This window comes from Maniola hyperantus, chromosome 16 (genome assembly GCF_902806685.2).
Source record: "Maniola hyperantus chromosome 16, iAphHyp1.2, whole genome shotgun sequence".
In the NCBI taxonomy this organism is placed as follows: Eukaryota; Metazoa; Arthropoda; class Insecta; order Lepidoptera; family Nymphalidae; genus Maniola; species Maniola hyperantus.
In genome coordinates this window covers 7505506-7530343 of record NC_048551.1, presented here as the reverse complement: position 1 = coordinate 7530343, position 24838 = coordinate 7505506, and the positions used below count along the sequence as shown (strand labels likewise).

The 24838-nt window shown below is 35.3% G+C and overlaps 4 protein-coding genes across 8 annotated transcripts in view; 2 read left to right on the top strand and 2 right to left on the bottom strand.

Moving 5' to 3' along the window:
* Positions 1 to 187: 187 nt before the first annotated feature.
* On the bottom strand, positions 188 to 3016 carry LOC117989631 (dnaJ homolog subfamily C member 17). Its single transcript, XM_034977026.2, has 3 exons — positions 2790 to 3016; positions 1780 to 2380; positions 188 to 397 (listed from the first exon to the last, which is right to left on the bottom strand). The coding sequence occupies exons 1-3, from the start codon at positions 2862 to 2864 to the stop codon at positions 201 to 203; spliced, it is 873 nt and encodes a 290-aa protein (XP_034832917.1). The 5' UTR covers positions 2865 to 3016; the 3' UTR covers positions 188 to 200.
* Positions 3017 to 5453: 2437 nt separating this feature from the next.
* Positions 5454 to 7019, top strand: mRpS2 (mitochondrial ribosomal protein S2). Its single transcript, XM_034977028.2, has 3 exons — positions 5454 to 5614; positions 5690 to 5770; positions 6263 to 7019. The coding sequence occupies exons 1-3, from the start codon at positions 5596 to 5598 to the stop codon at positions 6907 to 6909; spliced, it is 747 nt and encodes a 248-aa protein (XP_034832919.1). The 5' UTR covers positions 5454 to 5595; the 3' UTR covers positions 6910 to 7019.
* A 669-nt stretch (positions 7020 to 7688) lies between these two features.
* On the bottom strand, positions 7689 to 12353 carry LOC117989624 (leucine-rich repeat-containing protein 58). The gene is made up of 4 exons (XM_034977013.2): positions 11703 to 12353; positions 9305 to 9521; positions 8659 to 8848; positions 7689 to 8203 (listed from the first exon to the last, which is right to left on the bottom strand). Exons 1-4 carry the CDS (start codon positions 12191 to 12193, stop codon positions 8028 to 8030), a joined length of 1074 nt encoding a protein of 357 aa, XP_034832904.1. The 5' UTR covers positions 12194 to 12353; the 3' UTR covers positions 7689 to 8027.
* Positions 12354 to 16368: 4015 nt separating this feature from the next.
* Positions 16369 to 24838, top strand: part of LOC117989619 (glycogen synthase kinase-3 beta-like) — a 38578-nt gene continuing 30108 nt past the window's right edge. For 2 of the 5 annotated variants that reach the window (XM_034977001.2, XM_034976997.2), the window contains exon 1: positions 16369 to 16808. In XM_034977001.2, the coding sequence (XP_034832892.1) occupies positions 16700 to 16808 (109 nt within the window). In that variant the 5' untranslated portion in view covers positions 16369 to 16699. Of the gene's footprint in view, positions 16809 to 21464; positions 21927 to 24838 lie in introns of those variants that run through there. The other 3 variants (XM_034977005.2, XM_034977002.2, XM_034977003.2) reach the window with 2 other exon arrangements.

Below are 24838 nucleotides of genomic sequence, written 5' to 3'. Positions count from 1 at the left end.
AAGGTTCTTCTTTTTTAAATACAGGGGTTTTATGCTTATACAAGTGTCTGCCTGTGAGATTTTGTTTCAATAATATGATAAGAAAGAATTTTTTTATCTTGATAAACCTAAATTAATTTCAACAAAAAGTTGATAAAAAAAATTTGATATTCATGCAAGATTTTAAAATGAAACTAAATAAGATTTTTATAGAATTTATTTTATATTTTTTCTTGTTCTTCCTTCAACATTTCTTCAATTAATCTTTGCCTTTCCGCTGCTTGTCGCATTTTGGTTAACACCAATGATTCATAATCTCTGTCTGTTACTACTGAATTTACTACTGGTATATCTCTCTTAGTTGTTAATATTGGCCTGTCGTTTACCCACTTTAATTTCAGAGGATTTTCTGGTAGACCTGTAACAAGAAATAGTTATTAAACAAAGAGCTACTAAAAATTGTGAATTATTGTTCTCAAAGGTGTGTGAAATCTGTCAATCCATACTGGAATATGACCTAAGCCCTTCCCATTGTGTGAAGAGATAATTCCCTGTTCAGTAATGGGTTGAATATTATGATAATGATGTCAGAAGTGAACTAAAAGAATGGTTGAAATTAATTAAATAGATTCTTGTATGAATGTTGCCTAGCATTTAGCTAGCATAACATGTTGGTATCTTTTTACACTATTCAACCAATTTCAATCAATGAATAGCCTAGCATTTAGCCAGCATAACATTTTGATATCTTTTTAACCGACTTCAAAAAAAGGAGGAGGTTCTCAATTCGTCGGAATCTTTTTTTTTTTTTTTTTTTTTATTTTTTATGTATGTTCCCCGATTACTCGAAGACGCCTGGACCGATTTTGAAAATTCTTTTTTTGTTTGAAAGGGTATACTTCAAAGTTGGTCCCATTTAAATTTGGTGAAGATCTGATGAACATCTTCGAAGATAGATACTGGAACTCCTCAACGGATAAGAGTAAATTGCTCGCGATCAGTGTAATAGCTTAGTAAACAGTAGATTTTTAACCAGTCATAGCATAATTCCATGGGACCACTAAAAATTGTGAAATAAAAAATTTTTACAAAAAAAATAAAAACCGACTTCGATACACAAACACTAAAAATTGAAAAATAATTTAATTTATTACCGAATATATTATGTATACAAGAATTAATATAGTTCCATAATAATATTTTTTGGGGTCGGTGCCAATGAGGTGCCATTGTGGAGTCTCATAAAAATATGAAGACTAGACGATTCGCGCAGCTAAAGCTAATTGGCACCGGCACCAAAAAGTATTATTATGGAACTATATTAATTCTTGTATACATAATATATTCGGTAATAAATTAAATTATTTTTCAATTTTTAGTGTTTGTGTATTTACACTATTCAATCAATGAATAGCCTAGCATTTAGTCAGCATAACGTTTTGATATCTTTTTATACTATTCAACCAATTTCAATCTTACTTAGCTCAACTAAGCATAAACCAATTTATAATCAACTAGCTGATGCCTGCAACTTTGTACGTGTGGATTTAGGTTTTTAAAAATCCAGTGGGAACTCCTTAATTTCCCGGGATAAAAAGTAGCCTATGTCACTCTCCTGGTCTTTAACTATACCTATGCCAAAAATCACGTCGATTTGTTGCTCCGTTGTGACGTAATTGAAGGACAAACCAACCAACAAACAAACACACTTTCTCATTTATAATATGGGTACTGATTAAAAGCTTAGAAATCCAGTACTAACAATTAATTTCTTCAATGTGTTGAGAATAAGATTCTTACCCTTTTCTAATTCCAAAGCCATGTCTGAAGCCTCCTTAGTAGCAAACTCTACTAAGGCACTGCCTTTTTTCTTGGATGACATAATCAATGCAACTATTTCACCATATTTCTTAAGGAACCTTCTTAAATTTGATTCATCATATCCACCATTACTTTCATCATTTTTATCTGCTTTCCAACTGATTTTTAACCTATTTAAACTTGAATCCCACACAGGTTCATTGAGCCTTTTTTTAGTTCTTTGAATTTCTTCTTTTACTCTTTGTTGTTCTTCTTGTAGAAGTCGACTACCTTCTTTTTGTAATCTTGCAATTTCTGCAGCAAGCTTTTGTTCATCAGTTAGATTTACATTTGAACCGGCTTCACGTTCCCGCCTTTCTAAATCTTCTTTAAGCTTTTGTCTCTTACTGTCTAATTCCTGGTGTCGCAATTTTGCAGCAGCTTTTGCTCTTAATACTTTATCGTAAGCCGCTCTGGCCGCAGTGTCAGTTAATATCTCGAGAGCATTAGATAATTCATGAAAAGTCTCTGCAGCTTTTGGATCATCAGGGTTTTTATCTGGGTGGCATTGTAGAGCTTTTTTCCTGTACGCTTTTTTTATCTGTAAGAAATTGAATGGTTATCAGTAAATTTACAATCTAAATATATTATATAAAAGGTGACTGACTGACCTATCAATACATCTCAAACTACAGGATGGATCAGGCTGAAATTCGCTGTATGTAGTAATATCGCTTGTATGCAGATAGCTATTATGATGTAGACATCTGCTAAGAAAGGTTTTTGAAAATTCAACCCCTAAGAGGGTAAAATAGGGGTTTGAAATTTGTGTAATCCACGCAGACGAAGTCGCGGGCATAAGCTAGTCTATTATAAAAGTCAATTGCTGCATGTAGCTATGAAACATCATCTCATCACTTGAGAACGGCTAGTCTCGACAGATTTTGCTGATATGTATTAAAATTAGATTACTAATTATGAAATATGGAGCAAGAAATAATTTTAAATACCTCTGCTTCAGTAGCTGTTATTTGGATGTCAAGTATCCCATATAAATCTAAATCTTCAATCTTTTTCTTTGACATTTTACAGGATAATGAGTAGCACGAGGATTATTAAAACTCGTTATACCTATCCAACTCAAACCACACGAAAACATTAAACAATTATTCATAAATAGTATTGTACTAAATGGAATTGGAATTGGATGCACATAAAAGGATTGGATGGACAAGATTTTTTTTTTTTACGGCCCTGGATAACAGTCCTTTAAGGCCTACAAGAAAATTAAAGTTCAAAACACCAAAGAGTATATGTATATAATCACTACGTTTTACAAAACATAGACCAATCCAATAACTCATCGTGCATGGTCTTGGCGGGACGTACAGCAAGATGGATGGTGAATTCACAGGCGCTTAGTGTCACAATAGGGGTACTCCACAGATCTGTCAGATCAGCAAATAGCGTGGCCCCCTCAGTCCCTCTCGCTTGAACAGGTAGGTGTGTTTAGTAGTCAATATTTGTAATAACCGATCAACAATTATTTGTATTAAACGTTTTTTATGTGAAAACAAGTAAATAACTCATGAAAAATCAAAGAAGTTAGAAGTATTACTACGTATGTGAGAAATACAATTACGCCACGAATTCTCAAAGTTTGTTTTGCAACTTCTTGTGTATTCTTGAAAAAAACCAGTTACACGATAAGGGACAAAAAATAGGTTAGCTGCGTACCTATCTGTTTATCACATTAGTAACTTTATCTGTGCTCTCTTTTTAGTGCGAATGAGAAAGCAAACGTTCCTGCATCTACCTTTATTACTCTATCTACGACTTGACTATAAGCCTATGCATAGATTATCTACTATATACTAGAGATAGATGTGCGACTCTAGATTTCTTTTTCAAAGTTACGCGTGTGCTCACATCTAGAGGGCACTAAAAGCGCGCAAGGCGTGCGAGAGCGCGAAAATTTAAATACTATTTAAATGTACTTTACTAGAATATTTTATATTTTTGAACATGTTTTAAAAAAACATCAATAATTCCATTAACGTTTGTTTAAAACATGTTTAAAAATATATATTACAAGACTGACTCTTTAAGATACTAAATTATAAAACACTAGAAATAAAAAGGTTTTAAGGGTTTGTAAAATATTTTATTTTCATAAATTCGTTACTAGGTACATAAAATACATACCCAAATTCAAGACCCATGAGATTGTGAAATAGGTAACGCTCAAATCCAAAATTTTTGGTTATTTACTTTTCATAACTTTCATATTACTACCACAACTGGTGTATTTCAACGATCTTCAAACTGGTGATTGCAAATTTGATAATTCGTAACTATATATTATTTCATTATCAGTCTTGCTTTCTAAATGTTGTCCTACTATCTCTTTTCATTGTTTAAATGGTTTCAAGGAGAGGAGTAGCCAGGTTTTGGAAAGCCATGCAAACATCTGAAAAAGTAATAACATAAAATATGCATTAGTCTATACTTACTTATTGTACTTAATTAGTTGATAGCTGATACCTATAATATAAAAATAACTTAGTCAATAAAGTTCAAAACAAATGTTGTAAGTACACTTAATTACAAAACAAAAAATTTACAGAATTAGTAGTTAATAATCCATAGCAATATGATAAATGCAAAAGTGTGTCAACCTGTCTGTATGCTAGCTTTTTACAGTAAATTTGTGTAACCGTTTATGATGAAAGTTAGTACAGAGATAACTTGCATCCAGGAAAGGACATAGGCTTCTTTTGTCACGGAAAACTCAAACAGTTCCCATGGGATTCCCAAAAACCCTAAATCCACCTAGACAAAGTGGTGGTCATCATCTGTTTGGTACAGAGATAGCTTGCATCAGACGGTTGTAACTTGTAGGCCACATTTATCCCGGAAAATTGGACTTCTCACGGGATTTCTAAAATAGTTTTTTCGAGCGGACGAAATCGCAGGAACTATATACCTAGTATCATGATAAAATACCTAATGTGCTAATGGTGCCTTAATGGTGCATAGAGTTTGACTCATTGAAGTAATTTTGAGTTAGATTACGAGTAAGCTGATTTTATACTTACCGAATTAGTCACATCCAGACACACATCGAGATCTCCGTGGCATTTTTCTGCACAAATATATTCACAGAAAAATCATTTCACAAAGCAAAAACAAGTCCGTAATCCGTAGCCGTGGTCAATCGTTCAGGCATAAATCGAGTCACTAAATCAATCCTTAGAATATAGTTATCGAGGTGGTGAAAGGAAATACAGACTACAGAGTCCTGTTATTAAAGCAGGGTCAGATAAATTTAACAGAAATATAAATATTTACTACAGCACACGAAAACATGAAAACTTGGTTATAATTTATTAATGTCATTAAAATTACACCAATGTGCCCGCCATCTATTGACGTCTTTTGTAAACTGTTCTCTATTTGTTTAGCCGTGCTCGCGCTTAGATGGCACCACAAGCGATTTTCAATTTGCGATTTTTTAATGTTCTAGAGTTGCACCCCTATGAGCCTATGATTTAGGCTCTAAAGGGTTAGAGCCCAGAGCCGTAAATTCCAGTTTAAAAAAAGCCTATGATTTTTATCCACATTATTATATATGTTATTGGTCTGTGTTTTTTATGATCATCTTCATATATACTCTTTGATCTTCATCATCTTTTTATTTCTGGTCGGTGCATTGCATTTTGTGCACAGTAGAATATAGGATTTTGTGGTTTTTGGATTTTGTTAACAAAAACACAACTTATATTAAATTAACAGCCTAATAATAAAACAACCGCAATGATATCGCGATGTATCGGTATGTGTTCACTGAAGATTAATGTAATTTATGCAAAACAATGATAAGAAGTTACTATATTTTTGATTGTTTTAGCGCGCCCTGTACACGCGTTTCTATTCAGCCGAAGTAATTCTACAGCTTCGCTACCAGAGCTTTCAGAAGCTACACAAGAAAGTATGTTTCATATAAAGTATTTGTATTGATGTATAGGTTAAGACTTAGGGTGCATTTATTAAGAGAAATATCTATCCCGTGTCCAGATGTTCAAGGTGTTTGCAGTATTAATACATTTTAAGCAATTAAAGTTAGTCTGTGCAACGCCTGTTCCCCATCGAGGTGTATTTTGAATCAACAAAGTATGATAATATCAACTGTACCCTAACAACATAGTACCTAATTTCTAATGAATTCTTGTCCAGTTTCAAAGCTGTTGTATTTATACACTACTAGATGATGCCCGCGACTAATTTATTTTAGGTTTAAAATATCCTGTAGGAACTCTCCAATTTTCCGGGATAAAACGCCTATGTCCTTCCCCGGGATGCAAGCTATGTACCAAATTTCATCAAAATCGGTTGAACGGTTGAGCCGTGAAAAGCTAGTAGACAGACACACTTTCACATTTATAATATTAGTATGGATAAAATATTACTTTCTTATTCACAGATACCAAAGCTCTTTGCACAAATTCACTGGATCATCCAGATTATTTTCAAGTGCATAACCTATTCACTGTTAAGGATCTCTTCGAAGCCAGAGTGCATTTTGGACACAAGGAAGGTTCCCTTAATGAGTATATGATACCATACATCTATGGCTCTAGACAAGGGCATTTAATTTTTGATTTAGACATAACAGCTGATCATTTGCGCAAAGCTCTTAACTTCAGTGCACATATTGCTTACAGAGGAGGAATTATTTGCTTCTTCAATAGAAATGCTCTAAATGCACGCTTAGTGGAAAAAACTGCCCAAGAATGCGGTGAATATGCTCATACAAGATTTTGGCGGGGAGGTATCTTCACAAATGCTAACCACCAGTTTGGAGCTGTCACAAGATTGCCAGATCTTTGTATATTTTTAAACACACAGAACAATATTCTTAGTCAACACACAGCTGTGCGGGATAGTGCCAAAATGTTAATACCTACAATTGGTATTGTTGATTCAAATTGTAGCCCAAATTTAATCACTTATCCAGTACCAGGAAATGATGACACTCCAGTAGCAATCGAATTATATTGTAAGCTTTTTAAAGCTGCCATTTCAAGAGGAAAAGAAGCAAGAATGAAGTTTTTGCAGGAGAATAATTAAAACAAAAATCTTGCAAATGAATTGTTTTATTGCAGCAATAGAATAGGATAATAATTTGTTTCATAAACAATAACAATTGATAATATAATATTATTAATGTCTTTAGAATTCTTACATCTTTTACTTAGTCCCTGTATATTACTTTTAGGCTGCTGCCTCGACGACAGTGTTGAGTAGGGTGGTGGGAGCGCCGTCTAAAATGTGGTGATGACACTGTTTACAATACACATACATAGGTACCTTTCTTCTTTCTTCTTTCTGGTCAGGTTTCCGCACTTAAACGTCTTCATCTATGGTAAGTATGCATACATATTTTACACTATGGTATCTCCCGTTGTTCTCCAAAACAGCAGGGTAAACTATAAATGAATGCATCACTGCTCACCACCCTGCTCCCGCTGTTGCCGAGGTGGCGGTCTTACTTATTAATTTTTATTAACTACAATAATAATTATCAATAGTCATATTATTAACTACATAATATATATTCTTAATTCTGAATAAAAAATAACAAAGATAATAAACATGATTAAGGCATATTAAATATTTACATAATCTGAGCATTGCACGACTTTTGCTGCTATTTAGAGTCTACCAAATTTAATTATGCATTGGGGTCGATTCTCTTGTACACAATCTCTAAACTAAACTAAAATGACACGTCTAAATCTATTGCTATCCCTGTCATAATGTTGTTTGCGGAAAAGGATAGCACTAGATTTAAACCTGTTAATTTAGTTTAGTTTAGAGCTTGTGAACAATAGAATTAGCCACATTGTTAAGACTATTGTCTACTGTCTAGTGACAAAACGCGACGTGAGTAGGTATTTTCAAAAATGCTATCTTTTCACGCCGCTTTGCTGCCTTCTTCTCGTGAAAGATATAGTTGCAAGTAGGTATTTGCCTACATTTTACTCTTGAAATATTGTTTTGGGTGATAAGGTTTTAACGACGTACGAAAAGCGCAGCGTTGGAAGACCCTCACTAGGTGGACAGACAACATCAAACGAGTTGCAGGGAGTGTAATGTGGCTTGTGGAAGTCCATACAAGAAATTTATGACCAGCTGTGGTCTATCGGTTGATAGTAGTAAAGATTTGGTAGGCACAGGAACACTTTTCACCCCAACAGAACCTTCCTCATCATGTGTGATGGCGCGTGGGTATCCACTTCGCGACTCTCCCATCGGCCGGTGATGCATTTAGAACTGCAAAGATACTGTAGCAAGGGTATCTGGTATCTACCGCAGAAATCGACAAACTTTATGTGCTCCACGCGATTATCGAAGAATACACCTGAAATTAGAGATTTTATTAAAATTAATTAAATATCCTATTAAATTACTGCAATCGCTCAAGTAACAATTTTTTGACAAGACTTCTCTGCAGTATAAACTATGAAACACTATGGGAAACCGGATAAGATGGGGTTCGACTTGGTTGATGGGATGGTGGATGGGATAAATTTGACCACTACCCAAGGTGAATTAACCATACTACAGGCGCTACAGGTGGTAAGTAACAGACTTAGTCATACTATAAGTTTCTTTCTTTTAAGATTTTGCTACGGAATCCTAAAACGTTTTCAGCGGTTTGTTGTTAATATCATTATTCTTTCACGATTTTTAGCCTCTAGATTTCTTGCCTAAAATATTATGAAAACATACTTAGGTGTGACTCTTCACAATTTTGTGTTTGCGTTTGTGTGGACTGTTCTTAATTAAGTAGATAGACAAAGATAAGAGACAAACCTTTACATTTCGGATTAACACAACACTGGGCAGTTGTTAAATACTTGATCAACGTAGCGGGCACTTCCCCGGGTTTTATCGGAATTTCATGCAGCTTTATCGTTCGACCGGCTAACTCGAGCAACGAAGGTGGCTGCAATGTCATGTCCCGTACGAATCTCACTACGAGAGGGTTGTCGCGGAGACTCAACTGAAAATGGATATGATAATGCTAATGGATATGGAGCTGAATGGATGGATAAGGAACATATTTGTGAACTATTTGAAATTATTTTTACCCTAGTTAAGCCAATATAAAATAATTTCAGCTGCGCTAGTCTCGCGCAGATTATTGATGCGTGCGAAAAGCTAATGTGAAGGGGCTAAAATATACCTACATAGGTGATAGGTATTGGTTTTTTAAAGAGAACTCTAAGGCATGCCGATTTCCTCACGTTGCAGATGTTTGCACGTTTCCTTCACCGTTAAAGCAAGGGATAATTAATTTCTTTAAACGCAATAACTCCGAAAAGTTAGAAGTGTGCCCGACTTCGAACCTCGGACAACCTGAATTCTATTCAATTAGTCTTACCCAGTATAGGTAGGTACCTACAAAGTGGAAAATATTAATAATTTTCCGTCGCTTAATATGGTATAAGAAACTTACCTCGTTCAGGCATTTCAGCTTTATGATTTGAGTCGGTAAAGTCTTCAGTCTGTTTTGGTGGATCAGCAACGTCCTGAGTTGCTTAAGGTTCGCGATGCTGTTTGGGAGCTGCTCTATTTGGTTATTGCTTAGAACTAAAGCTTGGAGAGACACCAGACCTCCCACCGAGTCAGGTACCTCCGTTATTTGGTTGCCTCCTAATGATAATATTTGTAAGCTGTGGACAACAAAAAGAAATAACAGCTTAGTAAATAAATAAGGCAAGGCAAGGTATGGAGAGTTCACAGAAAATGATCATATTTTTGGTGACCCTACCTAATCGGATCATATTTGCTATAGCGTCATATTATAGAGCAAAAATGGCGGTACCTACTTTCTTAAATTTCATGCACTATAATATCAAAATTTATTTATTTCATGCAGGACAACTAGTGTCTCTTATGCTCACCGGTGCTTATGCTACATCTGACTCTAGTCTCTACCGCCCACCATGCACCGCTTCCGAGTGATAATAAAATTCTACTGTCAAGAAACTCAACAGTTGCTCTTTTCAAATCATAAAAAGTTACAATAACAAGTATGTAACAATAAAACTGAAAGCTCAGCCGGTTGCTTCCACGCAACTATTAACACTAATGCCTATTGCCTTGTGACGTGAGTCTTCGCATATGTCATCTCGCAGACCGGTCGCGTCGTCGAGTAAGACGACCGGTCTGGTACAGTACGAATAAGTAGGTACCTACGTAGAGATGAATACTTTGAGACTTGAGTATAATAACTTTATCAGAAAGTGCAAATGTCGCGATAAACTCCGCGTGATAAGCGAGATATTACAATGACAATACATTTTATTTTTTCTTCGAAGTAAGATAGAGACGTAGCGTAGTGTACCTATGTACCTAATAGGTACCTTATACTTACCAAGTGATAACTTAAGATACTTACTTAGAGGTACAATTATGATACAATTTAGCAATAAAATCCGCTGCTCGAATCTCGATTACGGAAAAGCTGCATCAATCATGATTAAATCAAATCACTCTGCTGAATTTATAGCGGAATTAGGTAGGTATGCAACAACACTTTTCAGCCAATAGTGAAAAGGTGTCGGCCAATCAGAGTTGATAGCGATCGTCACATTCACACAATGGCTGGTGATAAGTAGTCAATATTTTGACATCCGCGGACGCGGATGCGAAAGTTCCGCATTTGCGGATGCGGATGCAAATATCCGTAACACCCCTGTTGGGAACCATTGTAATTTGTACCTACACTTTTTGATTGGTCAGTTAGCGAACGAACATAATATCAACTAGGAAACACGCGCGAGGCACGCGTACGCGTACTCCGTATTAATTGATGCGGATGTCTGAATTAATACGAATGTTCCGCATTTGCGGATGCGAATATTCGCAACACCCCTGGGTAAGTAAGTAGGTAACTAGCTGCTCTTAGTAATTATTTCTATGAATATTTTGATGACATTATTTGCCGATTTAGTTAATTATGGCATAACAATAATAATTAAGAATTATTCATTGCTGTTTTGCAGAATTTTGCACTTGAAACTACATAGTTTTTTTGGGTTGTTATTAGACAGACATCATTATGAGTTATCTTCACCGTAGTGATTACTTTGATGTTTACATGGCACGATAATAGTGTTATCATTTTATCCATATAAAGTATAAATGAAAAAGTTTTTGTGACCTGTTGTATGACTAGCAATATTGTAATCACAGCTGCAACTTAGGTAGGTACATGATTCAGCTTTAACACTGAAGTATTCATAATAACCTATAATACTTACTTTTTAAAGTGGATAAGTATCTAGGCGGCTTAGATCGCTGTACTACGAGTCTGACTCGCACTTGACCGATTTTTAACTAAGAGCTAGCTAGTGGTCGGACCAACTGCAGCGTTTTCGAAAAACCGGCCAAGTGCAATAGGATTCCGTGCTACAGTTACATTTTTTCTTCATTTTGCTCAATAAATCATATCTTGCAAAATGTCGAAAAAATCCCTCTACAAGTCTACAAACAAACCCAGTTTTGCAAAGTACGTTAACAAAAGTGATTCTTACCGTTTTACTTCTTCTGTACAGTAGGTAGGTACGCGGCCGAAAGTAATATACATCGGCCTTTAGAATGACATTTCGGCGTTGTAGAGCGTTGTCTCTGTCACTTATACCTATATGACGTTTCTTCGGTCTCAACGATAGAGACAATGCTCTACAAATCCTACTAAAAGTCGATATACATTACTTTCTGCCGCGTACGGAACCCTCGGTGCGTGAAACTAACTCGCACTTTTAACTCGCTAGTTTTTTGTTTGCCCTACCATTTTAAAGTTATTTACGGGTAGGTAAGTAGTTCAGTTTTCCAATAGGATACCTTACCTATTCAACTTCCAAACATCCTTTGGTATATTGACTATACTGTTACCGCCCAAATAAAGATATCTCAGCGACGTTAATTGTAATACTTGTTCTGGAAAAAAGTTTAACTTGTTGCCACTCAAGTTGAGTTCTCGTAGGGTATTTTTTGATGTGTAGAAGCATTTCGGTAACGACTCGTTGGTCAGTTGATTGTGTTTGGCTATCAATGATGTAAGTGGGCAATTTTTGAGCACATCGGGAAGCGAGGTCAGTCTGTTGTTGCTTATGTCTAGTATTTTTAGGTTGATAAACTTGTTGACAGAGCTCGGCAGTGCCTCTATTTGATTACTGTAGAGCAAAATGATCTCGTATTTTGCCACACAACCCTTTTCTTCGATAATGCTCTCCATTTCAGACGATATTGTCTCGAAATCCAAAGATCGATTTGATAGATCGAGTGTTTTCTGCTCTCTGCTGTCACTGTCGCAACTATCCGATGTATAGCACTCCATTTTGATCAAAATAACAAGCAGGCAAGCCAGATATTATTTTTTGTGAGGTTTGTTATTATTTCACATTATCGGAACTGGCTTCGGTTACTTATAAACCAGTCGCCTCTATCGCGGCGCACGCGCAACTAATGAGCTGAGTTGATACAAGTGACTGTTGCCTACTCTCCTCTCCGGCTTTATCTGTTTACGGGCTTTGTAAATTATTATACCTTGCATTATGTACTTAAATTATAATAGTACTTAGGTATACTTTATAATATGATGAACCTATTCAAACCGTTATCAAATAGATACTATATGTACTGCGTAGTATGATATGAATCGCAGGCTTGAAACGGTTCATTTAAATGAATTTTAAAATATCTTTATCCAACTTCCAAGGCGGAGGTTTTTTATTTATGTGTGCCTACGATGTAAACCGATTTCTTTGAGACTTCTTTAGCGATAGGTACCGATTTACACAATTGTTTATTTTTATTTTAAAGTTTTTCAAAAATTCTGGTTCCAATTCCTTAAAATTTCAGAAATTATGGAAATTCAGGAACTGTTGAGGTTGAATTAGTATGTTGTGTATCAAGCAACGAGTTCGTTTGAACTCCAAGGAACTCGGGATTTCGAAATGGTGGTGAAGTCTAAGTATAAACTTCACTATTGAACTCGAAGTCCTAACTCTTTAGTCCTGAATTAGGTACCCTGCAGCATCAGGAGTCCTGATGCTGCAGGGTACCTACTGCACTTCTACTCTGTGTTGAGCCATGGGGAGTCAGGTAGGATAGATGGATGGTGATTGGTGACACTTCAATTTTAATTCCCGGTACGCTCGGTTGGGCGCGGGCGCTACGAACTTTTAGTGCATTATTACTTCATCATCATCATCATGATCAACCCATCGCCGGCTCACTACAGAGCACGGGTCTCCTCTCAGAGTGAGAAGGGTTTTGGCCATAGTCTACCACGCTGGCCATTTGCGGATTGGTAGACTTCACACACCTTAGAGAACATTATGGAGAATTCTCAAGCATGCAGGTTTCCTCACGATGTTTTCCTTCACCGCTAAAGCAAGTGATATTTAATTAATTAAAACTCACATAACTCCGAAAAGTTAGAGCTGCGTGCCCGGCCCGGGATCGAACCGCCGACCTCCGATTAGAAGGCGGACGTCCTAACCACTAGGCTATCACAGCTTACTATTACATTACTACTTAGGTATTTATTTTTCCATCGTATTTCTGTTATTTTCATGAAATGTGGACTCCTTAGAGAAAAATATTCAACGTCGACTCACAACTTGATTTGTAACACATTAGTTACAGTAGGTACGTGGCAGAAAGTAATGTACATCGGCGTTTAGAAAGACATAGCAGATTTGTAGAGCGTTGTCTCTGTCGTGGAGACCGAGGTCATATAATATATAGGTATGACTGATAGAGACAACGCTCTACCTTAGAGCATTTTACGCTCTTGCAAAGCCGAAATGTCATTTCCTGGCAAATGGCTGATGTACATTATTTTCTGCCGCGTACTGTAACTACTGTAATAACTACTCAGGTCTGGTGACTGGTCCTCTTAACTTGAGCATTATGATTATGGACCACGAAGTACAGTGCGACAAGACCTCTATGGACAAGACCCTTTTGGCGCTTAGCTAAAATTGGAACTAACGCCGCCATCTTGAGAAGTGTCACGCTTTCCCCTTAAATACGGTGTTGCTAAAAAAAAACTTAAAATTCACTGTTTTTGTTGAATATTAGAGCCGTTCCATATGCATAACATCACGATATATCATGATAATAATACAGCGTAAATGTGTCTGCACCTTATAGCTATATTAAGCACTAGGTAAATATAGTAATTGAGCAGGAAAACATGATAAGTTGCAAGTCCATGGCCTATAAATGGTTTTTATTCTTCTATCTCGATTTGGAAACAGGGACGGCTTTCCCAATTTCTAATTCAGTCAAAATTAGATGAAACTCGATTTTTGACGTTGACATTTTCAATATACCTAGTTATTCCGTAAAATTGAGGACAATTTATTTGCTGGCTACATGCTGGCTATATTATATTCTATAGGTAACTACCTACGCCCCCCTGTCAATGTCATTCAAGTGCCAGAAGAGCCTTGTCGCTATGTACTCTCAGAATAAATACCTGTCTATGTCTCAGAATGTATTGGCTACTACACCTTGGGTGGTGATAAGGTGAGTGGATGAAGTGAGGTGCATCGGTATTTATTCTGAGGGTGCATCATAGGCTTAATAAATCTCTATAGGGTGCATGGGTGCCTCAGATTAAGAATCAAGATAGATTTAGCATTAAAATAATTATGGCCTCGATTCTCTAGTCTCTCTCTAAACTAAATTTAGAGTATCTGCATCCTTTTCTTTTTACTAATGCTAAAGAAGGAACGGAACATGACTTTCACATTTAAAGACTCTAAATTTTAGTGCACAATACAAATTTAAACAGTAGGTTCGCGACTGCGTGCTAAAATCACGGGTTTTACCGTCTAAAAAATTAATTTAAACTGTCAAACTGTGTCTGTCCTTTTCATATTACATTAGTAAGAAGAGCATGCGAATACTCTAATATTAGGTTGTGCTCAGAATTAGCCCCAATACCTTGTTAGAGAGACGTAAACACAGTTTTTTGTCTTTGTCATAGTTTATCTTTTTTTGTTGGGCACGTTGTAGTTTGTGCCCAACAAACCTCTGTGATAGTAATTTATTGCGAATATTACGAGTTTTTATTTAGTTTCCTCTTTTACATTTAGTATTGAAGGTGTGTAGAAGCCATTTAGTTATGTTGCATTGCTGTGTAAAAGTTGTAGCGAACGCAAATTATGAAACGTAATCTTTTATAAGTATTATTTCTTTTGTTCTTATTCTTAGTTGTTGTCTGTTGTTTCTTATTTTTAATCTGAGATGGGTGCATAGATTAAATGACTCTGACACTTTATCTTATCTGTTTCCTCTGGAAGTAGATAATAATTGTCTATGAATTATATTTTCATTTTACTTAATGTTCGCAAGAGATGGCGCTAGAAACAGTAAAATGTGACGTCATATAGGTAGCTTTAAAACGTTCCTTTACTAGGTACCACAATAATTTAGGTATGGTCTACTATAATTACTACAAACAAAACAAAAGGAGTATAAGAATAATTTTATTTATTAACTATCGCCAACTAACTAAACGCCAGTTAATAAAATATAAAAAAGCGGTGATAGCCTAGAAGGCTGACGTCTTAACCACTGGGACCGGTTCAATGCCGTGCACGCACTTTTCACTTTTTGGAGTTTACGTCACTTGCTTTGACGGCATAAATGATCTATATCTACCATATTCTCAGAACAAATCTGTGACTATACTCTCAAACTCAAAGGCATGTGGCGTCTGCCAAGTGCACTTGGTCAGCGTGGTAGACTATGACCAAACCCTCCTATATCTGATAGAAGACCTGTGGGATGATTCGCTAACTTAGTGACCAACACTTGAATGATAGTTACCGGGCATCGAAATTCGAAGACATTTATTATTAATCCACATCCATAATCCATATCTACGAAAAATTATTATAATATCACTTAGTGAAGCAGCAATGTAGAAATCAACCCATGTCATTTTTATGTCTAATGATGGTCTAATGCACTTGGTCTAATGAGGCTCTGAGTTGCCGAGAAAATCACATAAAAAACAAATTAGGTAGGTTAATAAACTAACTAACTACATAGGTAGTTAATTGCATTGCTAAATCAGAAAATGAATATTTAAAAAAAAAATCATCATTTGATTTATCCATGGATGATAAAAATTCATAAATCAATACGCATACTTGTTGATTTATTTTTAACTAGCTTATGCTCGCGACTTCGTCCGCGTGGCCTATACAAATTTCAAATCCGTATTTCACCCCCCTTGGGGTTGAATTTTCAAAAATCCTTTCTTAGCGGATGCCTACGTCATAATAGCTATTTGCATGCCAAATTTCAGCCCGATCCGTCCAGTAGTTTGAGTTGTGCGTTGATAAATCAGTCAGTCAGTCATCTTTTCCTTTTATAAATTTAGATTACATTTTATTTATACTATAATTTTTAAATATACAAAATTTGCATTGTAAATTGTCTGCGTTCGAAGGAATGGATACTACGTCACTGATCGAAGGTCCGAGCATAAACCGAGCGAAAGCCGAAATTAGCCGAGCTGCCGAATGAACGAGCCAGCGTAAAGTCTGTGAAGTCCAAAGAAACTAAAAATTTGTCGTTCTCTTTATTGATGTAAATTTTAATAAAAATCTAACAAAATGATCTTGTAAAACCGTAGTACAGTTTTATTGTTATCTTAACACTATAGTAGTGATACAGATCAGACAAGTGAATCCCTAACTTTGTATTTCGTCGGCAAAGTGAGAGAGTTCAGTGCGAGTGCAAGCAAGGGTGGTAACGAGAAATGTGAAGTAGTATCTATGAAGTTCAGGATTCGGCCGTTTATTTTATACCTATAATAATGAGCGGACGCCCTAGGACCACGTCATTCGCCGAGGGCAGCAAATCCGTTCGAAAGACATTCGATAATCAACCACCAAAACCAACTCTAGGAGGCGTAAAAATTAGCAGTGAGTACCACCTAACCATTCTTTGTCGGCCATCGTGATTTCTTAGACTGTGACGTTTCCCTGTTCTGACATTTGGTGGGATTTTGATTGTCTCCAATCTACGTAGAAATCATGTAACCTAGACATTATAAATGAAATCGATATCGAGGTAAAAAGGTCCACATCATTTTAAGTTATAAAATGGCCTGTGAAGCTCTGGGTCAGGGCTTGCCACATAAGCCTTGATTTATGTGACAGATATCACGCAAATTACTATACTTGTGCATAAAATAATTGGATTATCATAAAAGTACGTCATAACTTAAAACCACGATCTATATCTATAAATTTAATTATCCCTTCATCAGGTAAAACTTGAGTATTTGTAAATTTAATCGGTTTTGAGGTTACATTTTAATGACGTAATTAAATGATAGGACCTGTACTAATTCTTATTTTTTTCATAGTTGTAGCAGTAAAGTCCTAGTCTTGTTGTAAGGTCTATCAGTTGTTTTATTTAAATTATCATATTTTTTGTTTAATTAATTTTTGCTCAGCAAAGTTTGCTTAAAAACAAACTTAAAGTATGAGTAGGTATGTAATTTTTCCAGAGCTATGAGCATTTTCAAAAGCCTTGTATATTATATTGTACAAAATTAAGTCAAAAGCCAAAAGTCATGGAGGGTCACTATCATTTTAATCAATTTTCATAAAATTGTGCAAAAAATCAGCTGTTCTTTTGTTATTTTTTTTCTTGTGGTGGTACAAATAAAGTGTAGGTAGGTATAATAATATCACAATTTAAGAGTAGGTCTCACAATATAATGAGTACAGTGCCCGATTTTGAGTTATTTCCCCTTCTGAATAACTCATTAAAATTCACCATTAGAGTTCTGAGATGTTACTGGTATGTGTATTTCAAGGTTCTTAGAATCAATGATGATGAAGAATTGGGGAAATTCCAACAAGATCTTTTAAAAACCTAAGTCCTCATGGACTAAGTTGTGAAAAAACATGTTAGTCTTATGATCAGGTTAGGATACTGATGAACCAAAAAACAAACAACTGTGTCGACTTCCCTTGCAGCAAGAGGTTAGGGAGTTGGAACAATAACTGCAAAGCTTAAACCCGGTAGCCATAATAGTAAACTATAAAATTTTAGTCAAACCACCCATAAATTGGGTCACAAATCACAATTAGTAGAAAATATTGATAATGGCTTGTGCATATTAGTGATAAGTGATAACCTAATTAATTTACATAAATATTGATATTTTCATTAATATCTTAAAAATCTTTGCAGACTACTTTTATGTTAAAAATGCTATTTGAAAATAGCTTACAAATGTACAGTATATAAGTATAAACTAAGTATTTGAAATAAAAATTGTACCTTAAAACAATATTTTATAAGTAGGTACATAGTGATCATAAAGTATTTTTACTTAAGCTATAAAATCTGTCTTTTCTCTCTGCAACACTTTTCTTCATAAAATAAATAAAACATTTTGTTTTGTTTTAGAATATACAGGTAAAACCCTTTCATATGGTATAGTTATCTTATTTTGAAAATTGAAAATACCTACTAATTATTTGTTCATGAAAACATTTCAATTTTTTATTTGTGGAGTAACCACAAATTCGCAGTTTTCAGATTTTTCCTTTACTTGTGCTATAAGACCTACCTACCTGCCTTTCAATATTCTAGGTCAACAAGAAGTACTCTTAGGTTTTCTTGGCAGACAGACAACGAAGTGATTATATTATAAGGGTTCCATTTTCCTTTTGGGGTACGGAACTCTAAAAACTGGTCAAGTGCACCTCAGAACATGCATGTGGTAGTTCCATATTCATGCTTTTGAGTTTTTTTACTACAAAAATAAACTCATTTCAAATTATAATACAAACTGTATAAGTCCCGCAAATTGCTATTGTGCTGGAACCATGTCTCATTAACATCGAAATAATGTCATTTGGGTTGTGAAGCTGAATGCACCAATGGGCATCGCATATTAGCCGACATAGCCCAGTTTAGGATTATGTATGAACAGAATTAAGCTAGCTGACTATCGTTACTCTTACTACTTTACTCTACCCATGCACCCCAGACTTTAGCTATTGAAAGTGCCGCAGATTTGAATAGATTTTGTTTGATTGATAGATTTTGCTTCAAATAATGTTGGATCCCGCGAGATTGCGATATCTTCCTTAGCTAGATTATAAGCCCTAGGCTATGGTTCCTTAAGCACTTACTACAAGTAAGGAAGCAGTTCTTTTTATGATATTTAAATACTATTACATGATATAAAGGCAATCATTATTAAAACCTTATCATTAACCACACAATCTCTACAAGATGAACTAAAAGCATCAGACTTTTGTCTCTATCATTACCTGTCATTGTTGCAATACGGATGTCATCCATTCATCAATACCAATTTGCGTACACTATAAAAGGGCGCAACTCGACCGATAAATTTGTCGTAGGAAAATGGAACGTAATCTTAGCCTAGATTTATATAATTTTATTTCAAATCAAATCAAATCAAATCAAATCAAATATTCTTTATTGCACATGTGGGTATGTATGTATATACAGATGTTACACTTATTATAGTTTCACCACAAATAGCCATATTATGGCATGCAAAAAATAAAACTAACTCCTAAAAACTAAAACCAACTTACTGACTTAAATTACAATTGAATTATCTATTATTACTATTATTTAATACAGTTAATAATTATATTTTATACATACCTACTAGATTTAACAATATAATACAATACAATTTAAAGACTGCTAATAAAATAAATAAAAAATGCTACAACTTATTATAAATTTGTGTCTGTTAAATACTCTTTAATGGAATAGTATCTTTTATGTAGTAAAAATTCTTTAATTTTATATTTAAAAGTTTTAATGTTTAGCTTTCGAAGAATGTTTATTTGTTCTATGAGAACTGTGATATCCTAGTCTACTATATATATATAAAAGGAAAAGGTGACTAACTGACTGACTGACTGATCTATTAACACATTCGGCAGTTAACTGACGTGTAAAACCCTTATTTCCATATTATTACGTCTTATGGAATCTTAATATGGGTTAAAGCGGCAGATATTGGGAAAAAAAGGGCAATACACGCAATTTATAACTTAAGACCACGCGATTCCCTTCGAGAGAAATTTAAGGAAATAGGTATCCTTACAGTAGCCTCGCAATATATTTACAACTAGCTGATGCCCGCGACTTCGTTTGCGTGGATTCGTTAGGTATTTGAAATCCCGGGGAACTCTTTGATTTTCTGGGATAAAAAGTAGCCTATGTCCAGGTCTTTAACTATACCCTTGCAAAAAATGAGTCGATCGGTTTTATTTATACACTTTGCACTCCGTTGCGACGTGATTGAAGGACAAACCAATAAACAAACAAACACACTTTCGCATTTATAATAAGGGTACTGATAACTACTATGAAGACAAACTTGATGTTTAGTTCATACTTATAGTACTTGATACCTAATTATACATTCTGTGTTATCTCTAGACTTCGTTTGCAGTGGATTTAGGTTTTTTTTTTATATCCAGTGGGAACTCTTTGATTTTCTCGGATTAAAAGTGGCCTATGTACGTCTTCGAGATGCAAGCTAACTGTGTATCAAAACAATACATACAATGTCAAAATCGGTTAAGCAAATGGGCTGTGAAAAGGTAACAGACAGATATCCTTTAGCATAGTTAATGTTTAATTATGTACAATTGTGGAGTTCTACTGATCTACTGATATAATATAATATACTGATATTATATAAATTATCTCAGGTGATCTAGGCAGTTAGTTATTTGTATCACATTACTCCTACCTTGAAATCTTACCAAATGTATGTATGGGTAGGTATAGGTAAGTTTGCACACTCCTGTTGCTATGTGGATACGTTAAAAATTCAACATCCCCGGGACTGTCGTTGTTAAATACTTTGTAGGACGCGAAGTTTGAATTTTTGATAAAGTTGACACAACCTTGGCTTAACGCTCTGTGGCTTACCTACTAATGAGGCAGTGTTACAACTTACAAAAATAATTATCAAGGTACATACGTATTTACAACTGAATCTTTTATAGGTCTACAAAGCTGTGGGCTTGAATGTTATCCTTTGAACTATTGCACCCATAACTAGAGCATTAAGACAAAAACCGGACAAGTGCAAGTTGAACTCGCGTGAAGAGGGTTTCGTACAGTGAATATATTGTAAGTGTGTATAACAGAGATTTATTATGTTATGTAAAACTATATTATGCATTTTTTTTTCAAAATTGTATGCTCACTTATTGGAAATGGGAAGGGGAATGTTCAATTTGTTCTGGAAATGTACAGAACCTTAATAAAAGTAGATATTTTGGTTATTTAAAAAATCAGGTTCAATAAATTGGACATCTTTCAAAATTTGATTCTGACCACTTATCTTTTCCCGAACACACTACCTAAAGCACATGAGTAGATCCTAAAATGTGTATCACCCTCTAAAGTGATCCGGAAAAGAGCATCCAGTGACATTTACTGCTTGTTTCTAGTATCGTTTGATATGACCATTTGTCGACGTTATCGGCCGCGTTATCAGCAAGTGTCGGCGATCTCGCTATCTCGCGGTCGAGGCAAGAGCGCTTCCATCCCATTCGTGTCATAACCGTGCCAACGTACTCTTGGGTTTCGCCTTTCGCCCCACAGCCCATTCAAAACTTTTGCGTCGGAAAGGTGGTCGCCGCGGCCAGTGCACGTTAGTTGCTAAATTATTTATCGGTTCGTTAACCCACTTACCATTAGCGCGCTTGTATGCATCGATTGTGAAATAAAATTATAAACTATGCACATGTTTTATATATTACTTAACTGTAGCAAATTCATTGATTAACAGATAGTGATGTTAGTGTATGATCGCGCAAGTTAAGCTGTACTTGGTGTTAAGTGTGAAAAGTCATGATTAAGTGTCAAAAGTTTGATGGTGATTTAATGTTGTGCGGATATTATCCAGTTCGTATTAATCATGCTACGACGTCGAGGAACGTATACAGTAAATGCTGATTCTGGACTGCGGACAAAGTCCACTGATCTAACTACACTTATATCAAAGAAACTAGGTAATTCATATTTACTATACAATTTATTATGGGCCAGAGCAAATAAGTCTTGAAACCTCTATCATTTTGTAGTAAAATTTCTGTACATAAGGTTTAGTTGAAGTTCTAACAAATGACAACCAATGATTCAATTATTGATTTACTTAAATCTTTGGTTATTAAGTTTAATCCTGCATAGTTATCTACTCTCTGTAATTTTTTTTTTAAAATATACCTGAGTATGTGATAACAATAAGCGCTAACATTATAACATGAAATTAATATAATATTATTTACATAATCCAGTTATTGTTTTCAATTAAGTGAGTAATATAATATTACTTTCGTTTTGTTGAACGTTCACATAAAAATTCATTACTAACATCAGCAAGTGTCTAAAGTTTATAAATTAAGTTTTTTAATAGAACTATAATATTATATACATATTATATTCCTTAGTTACATATTATTACATATTTTTATTCAGTAATATTGAAAATTTTTGCATAGGTAAATTATATTTTACAAGCTTATGCCCGCGACTTCGTCCGCGTGGACTACACAAACTTCAAACCCCTATTTTACACCTTTAAAGGTTGAATGTTCAAAAATCCTTTCTTAGTGGATGCCTACGTCATAATAGCTGTCTGCATGCCAAATTTCAGCCTGATCCATCCAGTAGTTTGAGCTATGCGTTGATAGATCAGTCAGTCAGTCAGTCAGTCAGTCAGTCACCTTTTCCTTCTATATATTTAGATTTTTATATTTTTGCCTAATATCATCCCAATAACCGATACTTGACGATAACCACCGTCATCACGTTTTACGACAGTTGTTCTAAATTATACGACATGTACTTTAGTATAATATATCAAGATAAGATGTAAGTAATACATACAAACATATTATGTGATATTATGATATAGGTACATGTATTTTGAGTAGAGATTCGGATTAATGATATTATCTTTCATGCAAAACTTTGCAAATAAAAATAATAGAAATGAAATACTATATCTAAGTACCGGCGTAACGTTTCTATCGGTTCTTTGTATTACACATATTATAATATATATTATTTATTGTGATACATATTGTGTAGTATATGTATATACTAAATACCTTCATGTCCTAAAGAGATAAATGGTTCGAGCACATAGATAGTGGTTTCAATGTCCTTTTACTCAATTTTATTCAAGTAGTTTATACAAAGGTACCTACATCAAGTTGTTAATTTTGAAGAAACCAACAAAGACACAATCTCGGTTTGGCAGCGGCGTGCCTAACCATATTGTAATTAGTTCTTCTATTGCATTTAATTTTATCGCTATCATAACTTCCGGTATTAAGTAATTTGAAACAATTATTAACTGCAGTGTAAAGAATTGTTTGTAACACCAGTGGGTCACTGCTTAGTATAATTAATACTAGCTTATGCTCGCGACTTCGTCCGCGTGGACTACACAAATTTCAAACCCCTATTTCACCCCCTCAGGGGATGAATTTTCAAAAACCCTTTCTTAACGGATGCCTACGTCATAATAGCTATCTGCATGCCAAATTTCAGGCCGATCCGTCCAGTAGTTAGAGCTGTGCGTTGATAGATCAGTCAGTCAGTCAGTCAGTCACCTTTTCCTTTTATATATTTAGACTAGCTTATGCTCGCGACTTCGTCCGCGTGTACTACAAAATTTCAAAACCCTATTTCACCCCCTTAGGAGTTGAATTTTCAAAAATCCTTTCTTAGCGGATGCCTGCGTCATAATAGCTATCTGCATGCCAAATTTCAGCCCGATCCGTCCAGTAGTTTGAGCTGTGCGTTGATAGATCAGTCAGTCAGTCAGTCAGTCATTCAGTCAGTCAGTCAGTCACCTTTTACTTTTATATATATAGATTAAGATTAAGATTAAAATACCCTCTTGCCTCCCCCTACAATGCTGGTGCTTAAATATAACTCGCAACTACGCATTAGGTAGGCATGCAATAAAAACATTTCACCCGAAGGTGGCTTAGCGTACGAGCTGATGCCGCAACTCGCAAGGTGAACTATTGCATAGCTGCGATGACCTAGGTCATTAACAATAGGTTTAAAAGCGTGTAAAAAGATATATACATATTAAGTAGGTACTTAATACTGAAGTATACTAAGTTGCGTATGAGTGGTTTTAGGGTTCCGTACCCGAAGGATGCCAACGGGACCCTATTACTAAGACTTCGCTGTCCGTCCGTCCGTCCATCCGTCCGTCCGTCCGTCCATCCGTCCATCTGTCAGCGGACTGTTAGCCTTCACGGCCCAACAGTTTAACCGATTTTGATAAAATTTAGTACAGAGTTAGCTTACATTCCGACGAAGGACATAGGCCAAAGGGACGGGATATATCCCAAAAATTAAAGAGTTTCCACAGGATTGTGAAGAAGCCTAAATCCACGTCAACGAAGTAGCGGGCATCATCTAGTAATTAATTATAATATCTAAAAAGTTCTTGGCCACCTAACTCGTAACATACATATATGTACAGAAAAGTACGAAATGCCGACATCACAAAATACAATGTATCGCGGCATCAACAAAAGTTGGTGTATTGGCGACGTGTTGTCTTTCAAAAGGCTTTATTGTAGCGGTCGTCGACAAGTTCAAGAACCAATCAACTCTGGAGAGCCGCTTGAACCACGTGCCAACTGCCAATAGGGGTTAAGGTACTGCAAAGATCAAAACTTCATTGGAGAAGTCATTCATTTCGGAAAAATATTTTTAATTCAGATTTACCAGGCATATTCCTATTTTAGTACCGTAGCCCGTGACTTTGCCCGGGTGGATTTAGAAACTCTTTGATTTTTCGGGATAAAAAGTATCATTTATCTGTCTCAAGAATGCAAGCTAGCTTTATGCCTTCGTCAAGTTCGGTGAAAAGGGAACAAATAACCAATAACAT